At 31.6% G+C, this 26,769-nt stretch overlaps 1 protein-coding gene across 1 annotated transcript; it reads left to right on the top strand.

Moving 5' to 3' along the window:
• The first annotated feature begins 1,167 nt into the window (after positions 1 to 1,167).
• LOC134721645 (uncharacterized) lies at positions 1,168 to 25,301 on the top strand. The gene is made up of 10 exons (XM_063584783.1): positions 1,168 to 1,273; positions 14,448 to 14,505; positions 15,136 to 15,282; positions 15,718 to 15,806; positions 17,171 to 17,429; positions 18,491 to 18,648; positions 20,304 to 20,366; positions 20,695 to 20,815; positions 22,570 to 22,695; positions 23,548 to 25,301. The coding sequence occupies exons 1-10, from the start codon at positions 1,184 to 1,186 to the stop codon at positions 24,828 to 24,830; spliced, it is 2,394 nt and encodes a 797-aa protein (XP_063440853.1). The 5' UTR covers positions 1,168 to 1,183; the 3' UTR covers positions 24,831 to 25,301.
• Positions 25,302 to 26,769: the final 1,468 nt, after the last annotated feature.

The following is a 26,769-nucleotide window of genomic DNA, read 5'->3' as shown; positions in this document are numbered from 1 at the left end:
TAGAACTAGGCAGGATTAGACGATCGTTTTCGACAATGAACACCAAAATAAATCCAACCATAGTAAACCAATATTTTATAAGAGCTGGGAAGGTATTAAGAGATGCAGGCTACAGTTCTTATATCCTAAGCAATAATCTATTTTAGAAGCGATTCAGATAAACAGGAAATCGCTTTTATTAATACATGTTAAATTTAATCAAATACACGGATATTTTATTAATATGTTTTCGTGAATGATGCATACATCCGTTTCATAGCATGATTGATTGATTGCTGGTGTTTTAATGCCACTTATAAACGCCACATTGTGGCATTTTTGTGGCGGCAAGTTTTTTTGAGGTGGAAACCGGTGTGCCCTGAGATAACCACCGACCTTTGATTGGAAAAATGATAATTCCAGTCAGTTAAGGTTGGAATCGAGTACACCCGCACGAGGGGTTCCAAAGTCACAACCTCAGTGTTGACTGGCTAATGATTACAGCAGAACTACTTAGACCACTTTGGCCATCGATGTCTCCTGTTTCACAGAAGAATACGGTTGAACTTCTTTCAAAAGCGCTTTCACTCATTTTCACGAACTGATCAACAGTGTAACCACATGCATTAAATGCCAGTGGACTTTGACTAGAGTTTTGCCAGACACATTTTTTCTTGCCATTTTTTACTATCCTAGATGTAATGTTGTAAAAGTCTTTACATCTATACAAAATTTGCTGGTTAAATATTTACATTGTTTGTTTTGTGTGTCCAGTTGCAAATATTTGATGCATATTCAGGATTAGAACTAATTAAACAATTATTGCTCAAATGAAGGTTTTGCAAAATGGGTTAACCGGGATGGAGAGCGAAAAAATAAAATTTTGAAGAGCACCAAGCAACATACGAACTCCTTGAAGTGTTATTGCAGTGTTTGTTAGTTGTTTTTTGTATGTAAAAAAACTTTCAACTTAAACGTTTGCATTAAATTAGACGAACATGCATATCTATACATCCTCGAATTGCATTATGGATGCCACCTCAAAATATACTATCTATGCGTACAACAGTTCTATACCGAGTCAAGCCACCCTTTTTTAATAATAATTGACCAAACATAATTATCAAGGAAATAATTCCATTATAAGGAAATAATTAAGGGTATAAATACAGAATGGAAACCCCCAGAATGGCTATCATTCGACATGTACATCTGTCAGGAACTCTTCATGGTGATAATGTTGACTGCTTCTGTCATTTGCATTCCGTCTGATCGGCCAATTTGCAAAGTTAAAGTAAGATTTAAAATTTTGTTTAAATAATTTTATCTTTAAATGTATGATTTAAATTTTGTCAATTTTCACCTGTGCCGAAGTAATGTTAAGGTACCTGTTAGTTATACAGGTGCATTGTAGACCAATATCAAATTGAAAGTATAAATAGAAATTTTAATCTGCAACGTATACATGTGCATGTGCGCAAATGTATTTTGTGTCTTTAATGCTTATCTTGGTACACTGGGGAAAGATTTATCCATCTGTAGACATTTATATTTAAATTCCTTCAATCTTGTGTATGATGTACTATTGAACTTACATGAAATCTTCAGTACTCAATTATCTATGGATTGCTATTTTAATTTTTATCTGAAGGATTATTTTGGTTTTCCGAAGTAAAAACCCGGACTTTGTCTTATCTGTATGAATTGAAGGTGGCGTGCACTTTTGACATGTTGTCTGTGTTATATTACTTGAAATGGACTTTAATCGTTAGTAAACTATTGGCTTCATTGCATATTATTCATCAACATTGTGTAATAATAAAGATACGCATTACAGTGTAGCCTTTTTGTATAACGTCTGTCGGTTAGACTTGCTACTTTGGATTGTACACTATGCTTGTTATTTTCCTTCTTATATCAGACGCATGTTTTGGGACAACTTATGATGAGATAAAGTTGTATAATTTTTACCGAAGTCGTTGAATCTGCATCAAATTATTGAATATTTTAAATTTAGCTCTTTGAAAGTGATGTTCATATGCCTTTTAATTGTGTTCGTTCAAGATCTTTGGCAGTTATTTTGTCAAATTGTTTAAAAACTGTATGTTTTGAGCGCAAGGAACATTTTTTACGTAATTAAATATCTAGTATAACATAGCATTTGGTCTTTCCTCATAATCAACTTTTTGAAAATTCCATTTATATTTCTTCATATATCAAGTAATTACGCATTTTGTTTAAAATCATTTACTTCCTTTTACACGGATGACATCTGTACCGATTTTTTTTTCTACGAGAGAAAATAAATCGCTGCTTACTTCAAAGTTAGTAAGCTGATGTCTTATTTTGGTAATTGAAATAATGTATCGGGCATTAAAGTTGAGCGGGGTAATACAATGAGATTTAGGGTAAATTTTAATAAAACAGCAACGTATCGACAACAAAATTTATAGGATTTATAATTGTTTACCCATACTTATGCCATAGACTATCGGCTGCTAGGGTTTACGCGTACAAATGATTATTATACGATTTTCATTATGGTTGACAACTTGATACGTGAAGCTTATTTACAAAACGAATACATTAATATGGTATTCCCCACTGTCAAACATTATCTCCCAAATATTTAAACAAGGTCAATGACATCATTATGTGAAATTATAGACTCTAACTTTGCGGTTACGATGAGTGTATCTATTATCTCGTTGAAAACCTCTTTTATCAAAAAGTCGTTTAAAAGATATAGTTATAAACACTAAAGATCTTAATAATAATTCGGTCTCTATTTTGCATCGTACAATTTCTATAAAAAATCTTGTAAAATGATGAGATATTTCTTTAAACTCCTACTTTTTTAACTTTTTTTAGTCATTTCTTTGGAAAGCACACACAATAGTTCTAACGTTGACACAGGAAGGGCACTATTCTCAAAATTTGCTTAAGCAATTAGTGCTGGAATACAATATAGTATAAAGACTGGAAAATTCAATTAAAACATTCTCTTCACAGAGAAACAAGGTAAACATAAATCTGGATGAAAATGTTAAAGTCGCTGGAAGTGGCGCTATACCTCAAATAACCAAAATATGTTTAAATAAAAAAACAGTCCCCATATTAAATACAAAATGCCAAAAACGCTAAATACATCAAAACCCGTTACTTTGTTAGCTGACTACAAATGAAGTTTTTGTTGTATATAATCTAAATGTTTTTTAAATGGCTTTAACAAGAATGAGGTACTTACAATCAGTCGCATGCTTATTCTGTGCAATAAGGGGAAGGTTGGCGCGCTAACAAACGTGTTTCATTCGCCATAATCTGTATTAATTTTTGCTGGTCCCATGACAGGATCATGATATTCAGTCGTTGTCTTGTGTTGCTGTTTACTATTTTTTTTTTTTTTTTAATATAAATCATGCCGTTGGGTTTCACGTTTGAATGGTTTTATGTTTGTTATATTAGGAATTTGTACAGCTTACGATGTGGTATGGGTCCTGTTCATTGCTAAAGGTCGTATGGTGACATATATTTGGTAAACGTCTAAGTCATTAGGTCTCGTTGTCATGTTGTCAATCAAATCACATATTTTGAATACAAATTCATGTCTGTCATTCCTTTTAGTTTCAATTTACACTGACTGGTGTCTTTATGAGCAATACTGTTTAGACTTTAGTACATAAAAAACGATTTCAGTGTCAAAATGCAGAATAGTAAATGTGGCAGCAATATTACTCTCATTATGATGACAGAAAGCAGATATTTTTTGGCAAAATAAAACTCAACCTTATAATGCATAGCAAGCTACCAAAATGACAAATATAATAGGAACCATTCAACCGAGAATACAAGCGGTGGGACATAGGTTTTAGTTCGCCTACTTAACAAGACTTTCGATATCACTATTACATATTTGCGTTTCATACAAGAGTTAGATACTAAAATGCTGTCCCTAATATCACTAAGATTCCAAGAATGTATTATCGAAACTTTTGTTTAACTGCCAAGTCAACACTAGTGATTGTATTACTTTGATAATTGTCAATAAGTTAAAAGCCAAATATGGAGATTGTTTTGATAAAAAAAAACAGTTTTATACGATAACAGGAAAGAGAAATAGCATTTACACAATCATTAAATATAAAATACTACAACTAACACGAATATAAGTTTCAGGACAACCTTTTTGACATTTTTTAAAATAAATTGCCCACATATTGTGTGAACTCCTTACTTTAAAGTTGTCCTCCTTCATAAGTTTGTTTTACCTTTTTTTCTTTTTTCCATGTATGGAAATTTACTTGACAATTTTGGGAACATTTCTTGGAATGATTTATTAAAAGTTCTAAAACTTGTGTTTCATAATTGATAACAGCTGCACATCATATCCTGTCGTTATATCACTTACAGATTCCAAGAATGTATAAACGAAAATGGAAACTACCAAAAAATATTTTTTAACGCTCTATTCATAGAAACTGTCAAGACAGGCACCTCCAAGGACTAGTTCTTGTATTACTTTAATAATTGTCAATAAGTTTAAGTCCAAATTTGAAATTGTTTTGTTTCAAACATTTTTATACGATTTTGACCTGTAAACGAAACAACATTTGTACTATAATAACACAAAAACAATGCTAAAAATGACACGAATGTAAGTTTCATAATTCATAAATAACCGTTTGGACAAATAATGTGGTATATTCTAAGCTACAAACGAAGATTTCAGTTCTAAAGACTCTTATTGCATCTCTCAAAGATTGATGATTTTTTTCTGCCGGCTTCTATAGTTGAGTCGACATTTCTTGATTTACATGGCCAATCATATCACATCTTCTGGATATGTCATTCCTTTTTTTCAGTTCACAGTTACTTTTTTTTCTTTATGAGCAATATCCGTTAGAATTTAGTACATGAAAAACCATTTTAGAGTCAAAATGCAGAATTGTAAATAAAGGCAACAGCAGTATACCGCTGTTCGAAATTCATACATCGATTGAGAAGAAAAAAAAATCCGGGTTACAAACTAAAACTAAGGGAAAATATAAGAGGTAAATGGTAGAAGCAATATTCGTCTCATTATGATGACAGAAAGCAGATAATTGAATGCAAAATAGAACTTAAGTTTATACAGTATAGCAAGCTACGAAATGACAAATGTAGAGACAACTCATACGAGTGAATAAATGGCCTGATGAAGGTTTCAGATTGTCTAATCACATATATAACAATTGACTTGGTCAAAAGTATGAAGATAACAGGCATTAATGGACTAAATAAAATAAAGTCTGTTTGCTCATTTGTTTTTGCACGTATTTAATTTTCAAGTATTCAGGTGGTTTTTTTAATATTAGAACTTGCGTCTGATCACAATCAATAAGTCCAATACTAGGCTAATACAAAACGTTGATGTTTTCCTTCTACATGTGTTTGTATTACCTATTTTCTTTTCCGGGTCTGGGAATTTATTTGTCAGTCTCTGAAAGATTTCTATGTCTTGTCTGATTCATAAAAATGTGACCACAATTCCATATTTGCGTTTCATATTTGATTACATTTAGATATCAATTGCTGTCCTCAATATCACGTACAGTTTCCAAGAATGTATTTACGAAACTGGAAATTACATAGTAATAATGTACAAAGAATGCTCATTTAAACAATTCAAAACTAGTGCTTGTATCACTTGTAATATGTGTCAATAAGTTCAAATGGGAAACAAGAGAGATTGTTTTGTTTAAGGTGGTATGGGTGTCTTCCTCCATCTTGGATTGTAAAAAAAACAGACAATTAAAGGTCCATATTTTCTATCAAGCTAGCAAACTTTGATGCAGGAATGCAGATATTTAATGTTAATTTTCAAGGAGCCAATTTATTTTTATATAACTTATAAATATTAAAATTTTGGCAAATGTTGATTATTTTGGTTGTTTTAAAAAAAAACAATGACATTATTAGGGCAGGTAACTCTAAAATAGTGCTTTTTTGTAGGATTCTACATGAATTTTTCCTATTTTGTATTTTAGCCGAAAAAAACGTATGGTGACCATATCTTTTCTTTTAATATTCTCAAAAAATTGTCTGAAAGCAATCTTTTCCTTAAGTATTTAACAATTCTATCATTTTGCTTAGTTTCTAATCACAAAATTGTTTTTTTCCTGTATACATATTATTCGTACAAAATGTGTCATTTTGTCATGTGCTGTAGCTTGAGAAAATGCGCGGTGACCTCTCATTTTTATTATATTTTTGAGCATTTATTAATGGATACTACGTTTTGGCAAAGTATAAACAAATTCTATCATATTTATTTTAGACTCACATACCACCTTAAAGCATGGTATTTTGGATAAAGACGCTTATTAAATTTATATTCGAATTCTGTTCGACTAACATACTTTACTAGAAGAAATCATGACATTATTAAAAAACGAGCCAGTTGAATTAAAGCATAAGAGTAGCATTTCAATATGATATCACGTTTTCATGTTGTACAGCTTACATCCCTATAACAGTAATTGTGATTGTTAAACTCTTTCACATGTCTTAACTCTGTTGTTATCGAAGTATTATGTTAATTTCTTGTTGAAACCCTTCGCCTGTTCAGAATTGACAGACATTAAAACCAGCAAATCGAATCGGACATACAAAAATTTTAATTTCCTTTGATCATTCGCTCTATTTTATTATTTTTATTCTTACAGAATACATAATCAATAAGCCCAATACTAGTTGTATACCAATATTGTGTTCTTACTTTGATGCTGTCCCTTAATGTGTTTATATAACCCTAATTTTCTTTTTCCGTTTGTGGGAATTAACTTGACAGTTTTGGAAATACTTCTTTGAAAGGTTTATTAAAAGTTTCATAATTGTGTTTCATATTTGATAACAGTTAGACATCTTATGATATCGTGCTTTCACTAACAGATTCCAAGAATGTATTTACAAAACTGGAAAATACAAAACAAATGTTTTACGCTCGTAAAGAAGTGTTGATTACTAGTATGGTAATACCCTCGTGGAAGTAAAACTCCACCAGCAGTGGTATCGACCCAGTATTTGTAAATAAACTTATAATACTAGAATTGAAGTTTTATGTTTGCGCTAGACGCGCGTTTCGTCTACAAAAGACTCGTTAGTGACGCTTGAATATAAAAATGTCAAAAAGACCAAATAAAGTACGAAGTTGAAGATCATTCATGACCAAATATTCCTAATAGTTTGCCAAATACAGCTAAGGTAATATATCCCCTGCGGTAAAAAAAATCCAACCTAAGTATTAATTCAAATCTTAAACTTTTGTAAACAGTTCATTTATAATTATGAATAAATCAATGATAATTCTGATGCTGACTACTGGGCTGATGAAAACAAACGGTAGTTAAAACTCCACCTGAAATGACCGACCAAATGGTTATACATGAACTCAAAAACATAGATGCCAAATTTTCCGTAATACATAATGCAACACAATTACGGTGATTGCGTTTGTTTGTTTGACTTGTCCACACGTCTTCATTTTGTTGATACTGGGACACACCCGTGATATCGCGGGTCCGTGACTGAATTAAAGTATAGAACTATGCGTAAGCCTTATTTTAGTATTGGTATTGTCATCTGATAAAGTCATGCCGACTATAAGATGCACAGTTTTCTCTGCTTTCTGTTTCAATCCCATGACGGCTGACAAAAAAGACCTTGTTATTTTAGTTATAGATGAGTATTATGTTTATTTCTTGTTGAATCTCTCAACTTTTTAAGAATTGAAATACCTTCAGCGCAGTACACTGCTTCGGATGTGCATAAGTACTGATTGTGTCTGCTTATTTAACTTTGGAGTTTTTCTTTTTCGTACAGATTACATACCTTTAGTGTTCAAAATAAGACACAGATGTAATTTAACAAAAGAACATGTGCACTAAATCTACTTCCTAATATGATATTTAATAAAAAAAATTAAAAAACCCAACCAAAACAACAATTTTTCTCTGTAAGGAAGAGGAAAGGGTGAAATATTCTTTTAAAAATATAATTATAGTAAACAAAGTGAAACAGAAACATGCGGTCAGTATATGTTCCTTAATTACTAATAACACGTGTTTAATAAAAAGAAGTGTCGTGATAATTTTAGTTACTCTATAAAACTTTTTTGAATTCTATTTCCGTATTATTTTCATCATTCATTTACGGTTATTTACTTTTTATCATTAAATACCTCTTTGTAGTTTGACTTTATTTCCCTTATTTTATCATATGACTTTGTTCTCATGAAACTAGAGATTATCAAAAGACTTGAATCTTTTATTAAATGTATTTATAGCTAATATACTATTTTTGTTTTAGATTTTGATTATTAAAAGTAATAAAATATACTAGTCAACAAACGATACAATTTTTAAATGCCTTTCCCTATATTTCAATTCTTTATGTTCCCCTTTGAAATGAAGTGCCTTCTTTTATTTTCCTTTTCCGCAAAATATTTTCTTAATTTTTCAATATGGTCAAGTTTTTTTAATGGTATGCATTTGCTTTGTAAATGAGTGTTTTTATTTGATAACAGTTTTTCCTATTCATTGTATATTATAATAAATTGGAGTTCAAGCTTATGCATCGTTTCTTTTGTTGACTAGTATATGTTTCCTTTTTGTCATGTCCCCTTTGGTAACATAGATTCTCAAAGCTTTGAACTATTTATATATTTGTTGAATTTTATTTTTTCTGGTTTGAGCGTGCCTGATATCGATTTGAACTTTATTTTAAGCCTATAAATAAAAGTACTTTTACTTTCTAATTATCATTTCATGTATAATCCTTACCTTTTCGTTACCCAAAGACTGCGAAAAAGTAGGGTTAGGGTTAGAATATCAATTTTACTGGCCGTCTCAAGTCAAGAATGTTGTCTGGCTTGTTTTGTTATTATCATGCTGTTTGTATATCAAAATAAGTAGATGTTGCATGATTGCCAATGATACAACTCTCCACAGGACACCAAAGGACACAGACATTTTAAAACAACTATAGGTCACCGTTAGGCCTTCCTTCGACAATGAATAAAACCCACAATGAGCTATAAATGACACCAATCTGATCAATTTATTAAAAGCAATTTAAACGAGAAAATCAACTGCCTGCTTCATTTACAAAATACTGAAAGCAAAAAAACGACAACCACTGAATAACATGCGCCAATGTGTGTTCGTTTGTAGAATTTGGTGTTGTAAGGTATAAAGATTATTTTATTAAACTTAATCAAAATGCTTAGATTTTAGCCGATTGCGATTTTAAAATTCTACTTAGACACCTTTCAATGATTGAATATTGTACATTGTTTAATAACCTCTTAGTGTATTTTGGTGCTTTTAGTTGCTTATTCGTTGACGTTTATTAAAGATCTATTTGAAATCATAGATTATTTTTACAAAATAAAATGTCATTTCATAACATATATCTATCATATAATACATGTACCTTAAGATATTCCAAGGCAATAATAATATGCCTATTTAAATAACGACAATGATTCTCCTTTGAAAATAATGGTATAAACTTAAAACCAAACGTTTACTAAACTACATTTGATTATACTTCAATGGTTTTTTGGTTACGTATGCCCGATAACGGCAATTAGTTCATTCATGCTATTAAGAAAAAGAACAAATATCCATGGACACAATTGAAAATAAAACGGAAAATGAGACAGATAATTTGACTATTACTAAAACATATTAGCATAGTGGATAGGGTTTGAAATATAACCATACAACTGCTTACTTAAGAAACCCACCAAAGGAAGAAGACATGTATTTTGAATATCAGAGTTACCCTTATAGTTAAAATAACTATAAGCTTATCTGGAAAGTAAAAAGTGCTTCCTGTCTACTGAACAGTCAAGCATCAAAGGTCGTTCTTAAAGTTTGATGTGAGAAGCTGTCGTAGGCTTGGAAATACACTATGACAGCAAGAGAAAATAGGGTTTTCCGTGAAATAAACCAAACAAAATTAGACTCAATCTACTTGAAGTCGTAATTACATGTACAGTACATGTACTTTCCTTTAATAAATTTCATACAATCACTTGAGGAGAAAAAAAAACATGCGAATTTTATACCTAAAATGATAAAATGATATGAATCCATAAAAATGAACATAAATCAATTTTATTTTTATTTCAGATCTTCGAAGAGTAAAGTAATAATTGTGTTATTTTTATCTTTAATCTAAAAGGATCAAACATATAAGTACAAAAATGTAAACATTCTAAGAATGTAGTCGACGCTTTTTTTGTATACTTTTTTATGCAATAAAACAAAGTAATGAAAAGCCGTTCCTCATTCCTGTTGTAAAACATTTTTTTTTAAAATACGCAAACATCCACATACGGACTAGTTCATTTTTCACACAAAAATCTTGACATTGATATGTACATTATTCGATAGGCGGTTGTGGTTTGAATTGTTTTGTTATAAACCGCAAACATTTAAACAGATGTCTTAACTGATTTGGTTTGATTGTACACGTGCTTATCGTCTAGCTGCTTATAGTTCATGATTATTCAAGACGATATTGCAATATATAGGGGAAGTAACCTTTTCAAATCAGATACTTGTGATTACATGGAAAACTATTTAAAATCACTTCCCTTAAAAACGTTACTTATTCAGGATGTGTTTTTAATAGTTCTTTGTCCCTTGTGTCTTTTAAAATATTTGTATGGATTCCTACAGATAACAAAAAATAGGGTGCTTCTCACAAAATACGTACAAAATTTATTTTGGGAATAGTTTTCAATGGTTATAGAAACTAGAGGTATAATTTAGTCAGAATGGGTCAAAACAATCAGGTCTCTGATAAAACGTCGCATTCATAAGTTGAAGAACTGTGTGAATGATCGACCCAAGTCCATTTTTAGTGACAAAGAGGCTGTAAAATGTCTATCATCTCTTCAGGATAAGTATGTTGTTGTTCCTGCGGACAAAGCTTCAAATAATATTGTCTTTGTATGTAAATCGTATTACTACGAATGTCTTATAAAAGAATTAGGAATAAATGAGCACTCAGGTAATCCCACATACAAAAACATATCATTTGACAAGGATGAGATTTTAGCGAATCATAAGTCCTTCATGGCTTCTATGAACATTACATTGAACAACAAATCGGAGGACTTACCTTGTTTGTATTGGATACATAAACTTCACAAAATTCCGTACAAACAACGATACATTGCTGGCTCATCTGCTTGTTCTACTAAAGAATTGTCCATTAGATTGACTAAAATTCTGTCAGCAGTTAAAGAGGGACTTCAGATATACTGTGAAACTGTTTACTCACGCAGTGGTATTAATCATATGTGGATTCTTAAAAACTCTAAAGAACTTCTGGAGAATTTTAAATCTCGATCTTTTTCTGAAATTAGTTCTATTAAAACTTTTGATTTTTCAACCTTGCATACAACCATTCCCCATGTGAAATTGAAAAATCGTCTAAAAGAAATTATCCACAATGCTTTTCATCATAAAAATGGTAGCATACGCTATAAATTTATCACGTTGGGATACCATAAGGCATATTTTGTTAATAAGGAACAAAAGGGTAAAACATACTACACAGAGGAACAAGTGATCAGTATGCTAGAGTTTCTTATTGACAATATTTTTGTTGAATTTGGAGGTAGACTTTTTCAACAAATTGTCGGCATTCCTATGGGAACGAATTGTGCGCCTCTCCTTGCCGATCTCTTCTTATTTTCATATGAATCGGAGTTCCTTCAGACACTTGTTAAAAACAAGAAGATCAAAGAAGCCAGGTTATTTAATTTCACTTTCAGATATATTGATGATGTTCTTTCCATTAACAATCCGAACTTTTCTGATTGGGTTCCATTAATATACCCACTAGAACTAGAAATTAAAGAGACCACAGACACGGCTTCCTCCGCCTCATTTTTAGACTTATACCTCGAATTTGACATACACAGTCATCTCAGTACCAGAATCTATGACAAACGAGACGATTTCAATTTTGAAATTATCAATTTCCCCCACCTTAGTAGTAATATACCAACTTCACCTGCATATGGAATATACATTTCCCAACTTATTAGGTATTCAAGAGCTTGCAGCTCCTATTCAGACTTTGTACAACGTCACCAGTGTCTGAGCAGAAAGTTGATGAACCAGGGGTATGTCAAAGAACGTCTCGTCCTTTTTCTAAAAAAGTTCATCGGAAGATACCCAGAACTTGTTGATAAATATTCCGTATCAACTTCACAAATAATACAAGATGGTCTTGAAGTATAGATTTTGCGTACTAACGTTGGTTATCATCTTAATAACGCGTTATAATGTTATTTTATTAGTCTTTATTAATATTGCTTGTACATTTTTGAGATATTCTTTTGAATTGACTCTGTGGTTATATAAAAACATCATGCTTTGAACGACAAAATTATTTCATTTACTTAAATTACTCTTACTTATGGATTTTTACATACTATGAATGATAAAATTATTCATTAAAATACTTTAAACTTCTGTTAAGTCTGTTTTTTATTTTATACATTTGACTTGATACTGTACGTATGTATCCCATCATACTTTGAACCACACCTTATTTATTTATTTTTATTACATTTACTGTTGAGTCTGTTGTTTGTTATATCAACTTGACTATGCATGTATGTATACCTTCATACCTTGAACGACACATTTATTTTTATGTCTACCTGTGCGAATTTCAAACGCGCAATTTTACACCAGCAATTAAAACCTTCTATTCTTTTCGGGTAGACTTTATATAGATAAATTAAGTGGTATAAGAAAAGCAAAATGAGTATATTAAATTTGATGTATGCCTTTTTGTGCTTCTTCGTTACATTTGTTGTTTTTATAGTGATGCAAGTATGTTTGTTTTGTTCAAACTTTTAACGACAAAATTATTTTTATGTCTACCTGTACGAATTTCTAACGCGCATTTTTACACCAGCAATTAAAACCTTCTTTCCTTTACGGGTAGACTTTATATACATAAATTAAGTGGTACAAGAAAAGCAAAATGAGTATGTTCAATTTGATGTATGCCTTTTTGTGATTCTTCGTTACATTTGTTGTTTTTATAGTGATGCAAGTATGTTTGTTTTGTTCATACTTTTAACGACAAAATTATTTTTATGTCTACCTGTACGAATTTCAAACGCGCATTTTTACACCAGCAATGACAACCTTCTTTCCTTGACGGGTAAACTTTATATACATAAATTAAGTGGTACAAGAAAAGCAAAATGAGTATGTTAATTTTGATGTATACCTTTTTGTGATTCTTCGTTACATTTGTTGTTTTTATAGTGATATTAAGATGATAACACAATAATGACTGCTGTACCCCTATTTTTGACATTTTTACTCGTTGAGTATGTTTGTTTTGTTCATACATCGTTGACAATGTAATGGAATTTGATGCGACTGTCATACAAGTGAGAGGTTTAGCTAGCTATAAAACCAGGTTCAATCCACCATTTTCTACATTAGAAAATGCCTGTACCAAGTCAGGAATATGACAGTTGTTATCCATTCGTTTGATGTGTTTGGACTTTTGATTTTGCCTTTTGATTTTGGATTTTCCTTTTGAATTTTCCTCGGAGTTCGGTATTTTTGTGTTTTTACTTTTTATAGCAATGCCAAGCAAATGTTATGATAAAAATTTTGCACGTTAAAATGTTTTTGACCCAATGCTAAATACCTTAGAAAATATTCTCGAGAACTAATTCATGAAATGACTTCAAACATAATAAAAATTTCATATAAGACATTGCCTGCCATCTGCATTCTTTTTTTTTTTAAAGCAAAAGCAATTTAAACGGTTTTTTAATGGATAACTGAGATTAAGTAAAGTACTGATCACAATGAAGCTATGAAACCAAGAGTTCAAAATGGTAAAGTTGAAATCATCCCGTCGTAAATTTTACGGAAGCCATCACGAGTTGGTTACACCGATATGGAATAACCGTTTCACAAATGATATCGGATATGTTCATTACGTCGTAACTATAATCCCCTTCCCTTTCATAAATATTACCTACCGAATTAGACTATTTACCGGATTTGTTATCACATAAACAACACGACGGGTGCCACATGTGGAGCAGGATTTGCTTACCCTTCCGGAGCATCTCAGATCACCCCTAGTTTTTGGTGGGGTTCGTGTTGTTTATTCTTTAGTTTTCTATGTTGTGTCATGTTTACTATTGTTTGTCTGTTCGTCTTTTTCATTTTTAGCCATGGCGTTGTCAGTTTCTTTTAGATTTATGAGTTTAACTGTCCCTTTGGTATCTTTCGTCCCTCTTTTATATAAGTCATATAAAATAAAAAACAAATATATTTGCTTTCATTGACAACGAGCAGTTTAGATAAGACGCATGTTTAGGTTACAATTCAAGTTTAGGATTTCTCTTACATTATATATTTTAGGTACTAAAGACTGGTACATATGCTACTGACGAATGCAAGTGTACAGCAATACATACGAGTAAGACTTATTGTATTGATCTTCTTAAAACTGAAAAAAAGTGTGTTGCTTTTTTCAAATTTCACATCTGAAATATTCATTGTCAAAGAAGAAAAATATAATTGTTTTTCATTTCATATGACTTAATAATACTTTGTCAGGGTCATCAATTTGTATAAGGTAATACGCTTTTGAAAAAAAATCTATAATTGTCCTCTGAAGCTAAACTGCAGGTATGGTTTACCATTATTCCATCATATGTGAATATAAAAAGTATATGTGGTATGATTGCTAATGAGACAACCACAATAGACCAAAATGACACATACATTAACTATTTGTAGGCCACCGTACAGCCTTCCACAATGGGTAAACCCATACCACATATTCAGCTATAAAAGGTCCCGAATGACGAAAACAAATCAATTCAAACAAAATGTAACGACCTAATTTATGTACAAAAAATAAACGAAAAACAAATATGTAACACGGGAACACATGAGTATTGATAGAGTGATAAATATTGGATTGATTTAGACTATTTCACTTGACATTGCACCTTAAAAGTACAAACAATTTAAGAGTCTACCACCTTCAAAAGTTTAAAAAAACGAATAACTTATATATACTTTGAAAAATATTTTTTTACAGATTGTTCAAATCGTACAATTACCAAGTACCTGGAGTTTTTGCCAGATAACTTTAAACCACCTAAAGTGAGTTACGTCAAAATAATGAACCACTCAATTACTTCGAGAACTGTAAATCTATCTGTTAGTTGGCAGTACTCAAAACCAGGTAAATATGTTTGTCCAAAAGAATTTCTGCTTTATTTGTAACTGTCCTTTCTACAAAGAGACCATTTAGTTTAAATATTTGGCTTTTTGAAGTGTTATTAAGAAATCAAAATTCATTACTATTTTTTTTAAAATGTACAAGGGTTATAAAGTTGTTTTTATGCATTTCAAAAGTGTATATAATGTATGGCCTGTAGTATTGCAAGAACAGATATTCTACTGTTTATCTTACCAATTTCTGAAATATCTGATGGTCAACTAGCCAGTACTCTAACAGTTAAAGATCATAAATCAGCATATTAATGAAAATAAACAAGTATGAAAAAAAGAGTTCCAAATAATTGATATCATTAATCTTTATTAATGCAACTTAAAACAAACAATAATGTGTTGTTAGACAATTGATAATAGATTTTTATATATTCTTTTGTTTAAGATGATAAACATATCAGACAAAAAGGATTTCTTCTTAAAATAGAAACATTGGTACCATTGATATCAAGATATGTAGTGGTGAAAAACAAGGTTGGTTTTTATTTCATTTTTTTCTGAGAAATACTTCCGATACATTATTTGTGTCTAATTAGTTTGTCTGACGCGAAGAGCCATTGTGAGCTTTTCCAATCACTTAGTGATCGTCGTTGTCGTTATTTGTTTACTTTTTCTCCTATGAAGCCAGTGGTCCAATTGGAACCAAGTTTTGCTACAATCCTCATTGGGATATCTAGATGCTCATGCTTTCTCAATACGAATTATATCTATTATCACGAAAACACGTATAGATAGATTAAAGGAAACATTTTTCAGAATGTTATCCTCTTTTCATTGCCCTCAGAGGCCGAGTTTTTTGTATCTTTTGTATCTGCTGCATCCAACGGACGAGTAACGCATAAAACGGACACCTAACGGAAGAGTATCAGATAAAACGGATGAACAAGATATACGGAAAAATCAAAGGCGACAAAGATAATACATGTTAATCGCATAAATGTTCAAAATGTTTCTGTGTAACTGGTTTTGGTTTGTTCTTCAAAACTCTGTCAAAGGGCAGTGTCTGGCCTGAATAAGAACTGCTTGATTGTGAAGACTTGCCTATACTCTGAGATCGATTATGAATAATAAGAATTCATGAAGTTTAAGAAATCTGACATACCTATAATTGGCATTTCTGACGCGAAATTTTTAATTGGCAAATATTTATCCGTTTCAGATCCGTTCATCATCCGTTGTGTCCGTTATACATCCGGTAGAAGTCCATTTCTTGTCCGTTCAACATCCGTTGTATCCGTTAAACGTCCGGTAGAAGTCCGTCGTTGAATTTATCTTCCAGACCTCCAACGGATGTATAACGGACACATAACGAATACATAACGGAAACAAAACGGAAGAGCACCGTACAAAACGGACGACTAATGGACGTTCAACGGACATTTTATCCGTTGGACGTCCATTCAAAGTTTTGAACATGCTCAAAGTTTTTCATCGGACAAAACGGACATCGACGGATAAAACGGACGCTTAACGGACATGCAACGGATATAGACGGACGTCTAACGGATAAGAATGGACATCTAACGGACATTAACAGATTGAAAAAGAAGTTATCCGGTAGGCGTCCTTTCGAGCTATCCGGTAAGGTGTGCCCGAGGCATTTTATTCAAATTATAAAATTCTGACATAAACATAAACAATTTACGATGCATGTACTCGATATTTATCAACATTTCGTGTGTATTTTAGGCTATATGCTATCTAAAACCAATCGAGATAGCATCTGATGACAGCCTATTACTGCAGATAAATCTCTATTCTTTCAATTCCATCCAGACCCTCAGTTTATAAACTTACATTAAATAAATGTGTTTTAGTTACATGTTTTCTTTTTACAGGTAAAAGGGAGTGAGCTCAACTACCAACTGTCAAATATAAATCTTCCGGAAGCAACTAACGCATCGTTCGTGGAAGTCACAGTATGGAGTTTGGTACGTTACAAAAACTGGACAGATCGAAGACGGGAAAAATCTTCCAATGTTAATAAGTGTCGATGGTATTCCGAAAAATACGAAAACTATGGAAAGTCAGCGGAATTTGAAAGGTCAAAACGAACGATACAGAGAACGATACAGAGAAAAATTACCACAACAAGAGGTACTAAAATTTAATAATGAACTAGTCTATTTAGTTTCTTTATAGTTTGTGTTGATATATATGTACGTGTATATGATATCAAACTGGAAAAGATATAAGCTATGCAGAACATGCAAGGCAAACTTAAACATTACCTCAGCAAATCAAAATCTCTAATAAAAAAAAAGAAGTGATCAAAATGAACATATACTTAAATAACGTAGAGCTACACATGACCAGTGATGTTTGTTTCAATAGCCTTACTTCGGTCTTATCATCAGAAATAATATAGTGTCATTTGGTTACTGTTCCATTAACTTATAGTCAACATCTTTTACTCATACTCATTTAAAAAATATAGGTATTATCTTTAAATTTTACCACACGTATACTAATTTATTTACCACTTGGAGTTATTGTCAAAATAAAACATTAAATTTTCCAAAGTTATGAAGGTAATTGATTGATACGAGATATTATATATAAAAATAAAATAAATGTGGAATGATTGGCGTTTGACGACTGCATCTAGTTTGTTGATTGATACGATATTCCGGGCTTCTTTTCCCTCATGATTTTCATAGAGGGCTGCTGCTCACAGGGAAGCTATTTAACCAACAGTTCCAAAAAGTGCAGTTCAAATCATCCCTTCGTCAATTTTACGGACGCCATCACGAGGTCGTTGACCTTTATAGAATAATCGCATCACAAGGGATATCAGATATTTTCCTCACGTCATATCTACAATCCCCTTCCCTTTTCATGAATGTGACCTACCGAATTAGATTATTTACCAAATGTGTAATAGCATGAGCAGAACGACGGGTGCCACATGTAAAACCGGATCCGCTTACCCTTCTGGAGCACCTGAGATCACCCTCAGTTTTGTGGTGGGGTTAGTGTTGCTTGGTCTTCAGTTTTCTATGTTGTGTCTTGTGTACTATTATTTATCTGTTTATCTCTTCATCCAAATAACAATTTATAAAAGTAAACAATTATAGGTCAAGGTACGGCCTTCAACTTTATTAGCACACTTTGTTTAAACATGTAAATTTTAAAACATATTCAATCTATCTTTACAGGGCCGCCAAACAGCTGTAAATGTTTGAAAAATGATTTATCGGTTAATTTGACCTCCACAGGAATTATAGTAAGATCCTCTAATATCTGCCCTAAAGATCATTCAATACATATTGATAGCATATTTTTATCGGAAATGCCAGAGAATAGCACAAAACAGGTAATATCTTATGACTCTAGTTAAATAGCTTTTGAAGACAATTGTATGTCTTAAGATTTTTCATCTAAGAACGATTAAAACGTAAAACAAGCCAACTCAAATACAAGAAATACAATGACAAATGAAAAAAGGCTGTCGTGGTTTAAGCTTTTTTCTTAAATATTTTAGTTGAACACTTTTAAATGCACATAACCTCCTATAAAAATGACAGTTAGTTCTGGCGTAAACACAAAATTTAAATCCTGGCATCTATGATAAGTTGTTTTGCAAACCACTGGGTCGATGCCACTGTTTGTGGAGTTTTTATTCTTCGAGGATATCACCAGGCCAGTAGTCAGCACTAATGTGTTGTTATGAATTATCATTGACTAATTATGTGATTTTTCGATATAGTAAAGCTCTTCTTCCTCAGGAAAAGATAACCGTAGCTATATTTGGAAAACCCTAAGGAATTTATGGTTCCCATTGCTCTTCAACTTCGTACTTTATTTGGCCTTTTTTAAACTTTTTTTTTGTTCTAGCGTCACTGAGTAGTCTTATGTAGACGAAGCGCGCGTATGGCGTCAACACAAAATTTTAATCCTGACATCTATGATGAGTTTATTCTAATTATGAACTCAGAGACTTCATGTTTTAATTTAGTAAACTATATCAGGATCTTACAGTTTCAGATTTTTTTATAATTGTATATTAAATCTTAATTATATGTGAAGTTATTTTTGGTGACGTTGGCAGCCATGTTAGACGGCTTTAATCATTAGCCCAATAGTTCTACCGGTTTATCAAAATTTGGTAGCAATTGAGCGTCTTTTAAAACATTTTTTTGTCAGATGTTTTATGTGTTGTTACAACGGCATCCTTATTGCATTTCCTTTAATTCTTAAGGTATATTCCAAATTTAGTATTCAACAATATTTTGATTGCAATAATTTTTTTCATATTTTTTTCATTGATGTGTTTCTGTCTTTCTTTACTAGTTAGAAACGTTTCAGTTGAATGCCAGGATCAACATCCTCATTAACAAGTATATTAATTGAAACTCTGTCTTAAAAAATTTATAGGATTTTTGCAAAAACATTAGAATAAAACGTATTTATATAATTGATTCATATATTGTTGGTAATTTTAGAGTGAGTAATGCTGAATTGTGCAAAGATGATATCATAATGAAGATACTTATTTTGAAATCTATTTAAAAAATGAAGTATGTGTAAGGAAACCCATCCGTTTTGAGTCATGTCAATTGCATTATTATTCTAGATCGAACAATGCTATAGATTAAGGGTTCAATAATTATAAACATTTTAAGTATTGTGTTGGTTAACTGTTGAAACAGTAATGCAACATACATGTATTAGTGCCCGTCTAAATGTTTATATTCTGCAACAATTCTCTCCGTTGTCCAGCAGTTCTTATTGCTGCGGACATTTATACATGTTGTGTCGTGTGTAGAAATGCGGTCGCCTCGTTATTGTTCATGTTATAGAAAAAAGGCAAATAATAATCTTTGCATTTAGCTATTTACTCGGCCTCTGTAATTTCTTCGTCTTTTCAGTTATTGGCCATAGGTGCTTCAATTCATAACGCCAACAATTTGGCATCGATTTTTATCTGATTGACTATCTTTTTTGTTTATCAAATTATTCTTTTTTCAGTTTTATAAAGACAGTTGCTACTTTAACTTCACTAAAATACCTGCAGGTATTTATGCTCTAAAGGTTTGTCTAACTTATTTCAACTAAAAGCAATTTTCAATTATTTAAATATTTCAATTATAATTTAACATATCCTTTATACATAACGAATTTTCTACCATATTAAAACTTACAGGAAGCAAACAATTTTTTTTATATGAAAGTAATGTGCATATTTTAAAACAATTAATCGAAAAGTTTAAAAGTTTTTATTGAATGCAAACAAATGAACAAAGGAAAATTAGCAATGCAATAAATTCAATGCGGAAACTATCACATCGACAAAATGACTCATGCATTATGTTTATTCCGATAATACTTTCCCTTTTCTATCTTTTTTTCTTCCTTGTAGATACTTTATCATTGTCCACAGTATAGCGACGAACCACCTTCTTGTGTTAAAATTAAAGCTATCAACAAAACGAACAGATGGTCTCCTCAGGCTTTATCATATCATCAGAAAATTACCATTGGTACTTATTTTAAATAATTAACCGTGTACAAAACTTTAAATTTTTGAAATACTAAGGCTTTTCTGCTTCAAGAATAGATAACCTTAGATGTATTTGGCAATGCTTTAAGGAATATTTGGTCCTCAAAGCTTTACAATCTCGTATTTTATTTGGCTGTTTTAACTTTCTTTTTTATTCGAGCTTCACGGATGAGTTTTTGTCGACAAAACGTGCGTCTGTCACAAATTCAAAATTGCAATCCTTGTATTTAAGATGAGTTTATATACGTGCGTATATGAAAGTAAGTATTTAAAAAAGCATGGAATTTTAAAAATACTATGTTATGAAAAAAAATCAATACCATATAGCTATAGATTCTGATTATCCGGATACTCTTAATTGTTTATCACATAGCGAAACTATTTTTTGTCCATAGTCCTGATAGATAAGTACATATAAATGTTGCAAGCATAAAAAAGTATAAAACGAAATATACTCGTGTAATTTAAACATGTTAAAGGCCGACCTATATGAAAAAGTTGGTTAGCAAAGAAGGAACAAGTAAGGCAAGCCTTGCATTTGGTTATGAAAATTCATTATTAAGATGTTCTCATTTCAAATATAGTTTCGAAATTATTTTTAAATAAAAAATATATGAATTCATTTTCATAATTTTTTTATTACTTATTAATGTATTTTAATTCTTAATATTCATCTAAAAAGAGACTTCAAAGTGAAGGAATTAGTGTTTGAAGTAATTTTAATGTGGTTTCGCATTATATGATCATCAGGAAACTATCAAACCTTTCCATTAATAACAAAAACGTGTAACAAATGCAGTTGCACTTAGTTTGTAAAAAACAAGATGTTGTAAGACTGCCAATTCTGTTTATTATAAAGGTCAAGTTACAGTAAATGAGCTATGTCACAGATGTCAGTAAATTTTGGCATAAACTCTCGCTTAAAAATATTTCATTTATCTATTTTATCATTTGAAATATTACTAATTGAATTCTTACAAAACGGATGTATGTTTTAAAGAAAGCACATAAATTCGACGGAAAAACGTTTTAAAATTTGTCTCAAAATCAACAAATTTCTAATTCTACTCCATAGATTTTCTTAAAAAATATATATGTTTCTGACACATAGATTTCCGTATAAATGATGCAAAATAGAGATAGGGTCACCGACTTCGTTTTTACGGTACACTTCATTCAAAATTGTGTTATTTCTGAAAAAATGTAAAAAAACGTCAAAATAATCGTAACGTCACCGCGTTCTGGGCCGTAAAATTTAACTGTTGAGGTTTTTCACTACCAATAAGGTAACAAATTGATTATTAAACAAAAATGAAGTCGGCGACCATATGATTATTTTATATCAATAAAAGGGAAATTCTTGTGTCAACAACATATAGTTTAAGAAAAATTTATGAAGTAGAATTAGAGATTTGATGATTTTAAGACGAATTTTTAAGGTTTTTCGCCAATTTTATGTGATTTCTATACAAATATACACCCTTAATAACGAAATCAACAGCCATATTTCAGATAATAAAAGAGACTACTGCATTATATTTTCGATTTTGAGTTGGTCCAATGAGCCAAGGTTGTATGCCAAATTTTAGCAAAATCTGTGACCTTGCCTATTAACTATTCCTTGATATAATACCATTGTTGGAAGAAAATATTAATAAATGCTGCACGGCATTCTTATAACTCCATGATAATCATAGAGAAATTGATAATGCAAAATGTGTTACACTTTTACAGATGACAGAATAAGATGGTTGCAGTACACTATAGGAATTATAACTGCAACGTTTGTTATGTTTGTTTTAGTAGTAGTTTTCATATTGTGGCACCGGAAGAGAAAAAATAGTCACAATAGACATCATGGTAAATTTTATTTTTATGTCATAAAATGCATGCATTAGTTGTTCTTACGTTCTTTAAAACCATTAAGTAAAATCATCATTTCAGTTATTTTGACAATTTTATATATATGTGTATTTAATGTATTAACATGCAAAAAGGTTTTACAATATAGCATGCATTTTACAAATTGATTGTAAAATTAAAAAAAAATCAGTACGCTCAAACGTGCAATTTTAATCTGTTTCTGAAATTAGAAATTATAAAGCTACAGCATAACTATGTATAACAACAGCTTAAAAAATATAACAGTTGATTAGTAGATTCTATATTGCAAGTAGGTACAATTTATTTTTGAAGACGTTCTTTTTTTCTTTGTAAGCTTAAATTAGCACAAATGTGTGAAACTATATAATGCCCGTTATCGAGTAAAGGCCATCTTATAATTAATATCAGATGTAACTTTCAGGTCAAAACATCGCAATACATCTGGTCATGTCCAAACATTTATTCTTTTGTCAGTTATATTTTTCGAGTTTAAGCAGTACCAAGACATAAAACCAAGGAAATATAGCTCCAATAAATATGTAGAAAATAATTGTTAGAACCTGCATAGTTATCATCGGTGATATATCAAAGACACATTTACTTGAACCATCAAAAATTTTCTGTTTGTTTTATATTTTTCATTCTTTAAAGGTTTGAGTTTGTGTAATGAGAAAAAAAGAGAAAAAGTCGCAGCAAAATTTTCCCCACACTCATGTTGAAACGATATAATACTAAGTAATGGAAATTTGAAATACTCATGGTCTCTTTTGAATCTTTCTAAATCTGTAAATGTAAATAAATAAATCACCACTAAGTTTTTTTTTCCAGATGATACGGAGAATGCACAGCATGAACCTTTAATTAATAACCAGGTACTGCTCATATCATTTGCAAAGTCTTCGGGTGTAGCTACAACGGTTTCTCGGTTTGAAGAGATGATAAATATAACATTTGGAATCAGAACAACAAATACGACCAACCTTTTCAATCAGCTATTGTATGAGGGAAGCTTAAGCAAAACGCCTGAAACTATCGAAAGTAACATTATTGAATTGATTGGAAGTTTTAATCACGTGATATTTGTGGCTACTAAAGATTTATGTGAAACGTATCATGCCAAAGCTAACTTAGGTGACACTCAAAATTCAATATCCAGAAATAATGAAGAATTACTACATTTCAAACTAGCCAAAACAATCAAAGATCTACAGGCAAAACCTCATCATTCTATTTGGTGCCACTTTGTTGCATTTGATAAAACACAAAATAGTTACTGCGAAGACATATTTTCCTATGTGAGTCCACCGTCAGGACGTGGCAGGAAATATAGATTGGTAAGAAGTGATCACGTGAAAGATTTGAGGCATCTTATACAAAATTTACCTTCTTCCAAAAGTAAGGAAGAATTATTAATAGAAATAACACAGTTTAGCAGGAAAATATTAGTTGAAACTCTTCAACCTAGGAACAATGCAATAGCTATTCCAAATATACCACCAGAGCCAGGCCCGTCCTGTCAATTACATCCAGGTAGAGATGAATCTGATCCTAGCTTAACAGAACCAAAATCTGGAACTAATCATTCCACTGCTGTTAAAGAAAGTCAAGCTGCTACATGTGGAGAAGATACAACATCCACTGCGTATCCAAGATCATTGGAACAAACCGAGGTCAAAATTGTTGATGACATAGATGATTCGACAAAAACTAAAACAGTGGAGTCAGACTCGACGCAAAACAACAAACATGATACTGTTGTTAAAACGCTGGTTCAGACAGATACATCCGAGAAAAGTGTCGACAAAGAGAATGGTCAATACTCCGACATAGTCATTAAAACACCACAGGGGACGAGTACTACGACTTCAACAGTAAATGAGGAGACCAATCAGAAAACAATAGCTAGCACTGCGATTTCAAACCAGTGTATCAACTTCACATATCCGGAAGCTAATCATGAAACTGAAAACGCAGTCCAATCACCTACACAATCGAACAACGCGGCGGAAATCCCTTTCTGTTCTCATAACGAAGGCAATGACCAAGATACAAGCCAAGAATTACAAGGATTGTCTTATATTAAAAATAACTCTGACATTGAGGAAAATTAGAAAGGAAGTAAAAAAAAACATTATTAGCCCAGTGTGCTCTTGTTACGATACGTAGACCATTTGATTAAAAGGACAAGGATATGTGTTCAGCTTTTATAATTGTAATGATTGACCGTAATTAGTGAATTGTTCTCATGTATGTTCACTGTACCTGGAAAATGATATCCGTAAAATTGAACATCCTCAACATAGGGCTTCACAAAATGTTAAATCAGTTGATACAAAGAATTATGAGGAACTACTGTAAAATTGAACATACTCAACATAGGGCTACACAAAATGTTGAATCAGTTAAAACAAGAATTTTGAGGAACTATTATAATTCCTATCCTCGAAAATAGACCAGATATATATGCATATGATATGTTACAATTTTACCAAGCATTCTATAAAAAATATAAAATGACTGAATGTGCTAGCATTTTCGTACTTAAGGTCACCAGTATAAGTTAGCAAGGAAGACATGTTATACAAAACAACGCCTTAAAAATACTTTTTTTCATTGCGAATATATAAAAATGGAACTGTTTTACTATGCGTCGTCTTCCTAGGGAATTATCCCTACATAATTGAAAGAAGTCTTTTCATCTTGAAAAGTTTTTTTTCATTTTACTTTAAGGTAAACTAGTGACGTTGTATCACTCAATAACCCAACTGCCAATGAGGGTTTACATTTCTGTGAATTTGAGATGAAGGATACTACTGGATTTAAAATGTCTGCTTCATATCTTGATCTTCATAACGTTCCAATTATCAACTACCTATTTCACAGCAGTAACATAAATTCGGTTCAATTTTAGGGCGTTTGCATGTCTGAATAATTACACATGGTCACCCTATACGGGTTTCATTTCTTGCTAATTTTCACTGAATTGTGCTACTTACACATAAGAGAGGTACAAAAGATACAAGAGGGACAGTCAAACTCATAATTCGAAAATAAACTGACAACGCCATGGCCAAAAATGAAAAAGACAAACAGACAAACAATAGTACACATGACACAACATAGAAAATTTAAGAATAAGCAACACGAACCCCATAAAAAACTAGGGATGATCTGAGGTGATCCGACAGGGTACGCAGATCTAGCTCCACATGTGGCACCTAAAAACTGCTTCAATAGTGTTACACGGAAGAACGACTGAATTCAACAATAGATAAGTTCTTCGGTCACGAATCATTAGAGATATGCTAATTACAAAATGTTATGCTTCTTCTTAATCAAAACTTGATCAGAAAAATAAATACAGTACGATATTAAGTTTTAAAATACTGTACGTGCCATCAATTGCGAGAAAAAAAATGTGTTGGTTGGGTCTTCGTCGGATTATTATAAACTGCTATAACTTGATGTTGACGTCTTTTTCTGATTTATTTTCCTTTCCTTTTTTAATTTAAAGTCAGTTGTGTCTATGATAGAATGGAGTCTGGAAATGGTTAATGTGCCAAAAAGACAACAACGCATTAGCCGAGGTTCATCATTGATTCTTCAATACAGCGAAAAAAAAACTCTTCAGCAGGAGGTGGGACTCAGCTGACCATAAACTAGAATATGTACTTATTCACTGAATATAAAAGTCACACTAAATTTCAAAACATATAAATGAACTAAAATTAAAAAAAAACATTCAAGATTAACAAAGGCTTGAGGCCACTAACTTGAGACAGGCGCAAAGAAACATGGTTTGTAAGATCTCAACCCTCCCTCTATTCATCTAGCAAATGAAGATGTATAACAAAAAAAACACACAGCAATACACACAGTGAAACGCAATTTAAAGGAAGTTCGAGCAGAATAGGTAACAAAAGATACTAAGCTAAATGTAAATGATACATAAATGTACAATGGACTACTAGCAGTTACTGACATACCCGCTCCAGACATCAACTCAACTGATTAAAATATTAAAATGTATGTTAACACAATGTTGATTGC

Source organism: Mytilus trossulus, chromosome 1 (genome assembly GCF_036588685.1).
Source record: "Mytilus trossulus isolate FHL-02 chromosome 1, PNRI_Mtr1.1.1.hap1, whole genome shotgun sequence".
NCBI classification, from domain to species: domain Eukaryota; kingdom Metazoa; phylum Mollusca; class Bivalvia; order Mytilida; family Mytilidae; genus Mytilus; species Mytilus trossulus.
Note: the sequence above shows the minus strand (reverse complement) of the source record. Positions and strands in the feature narration are given on the sequence as shown.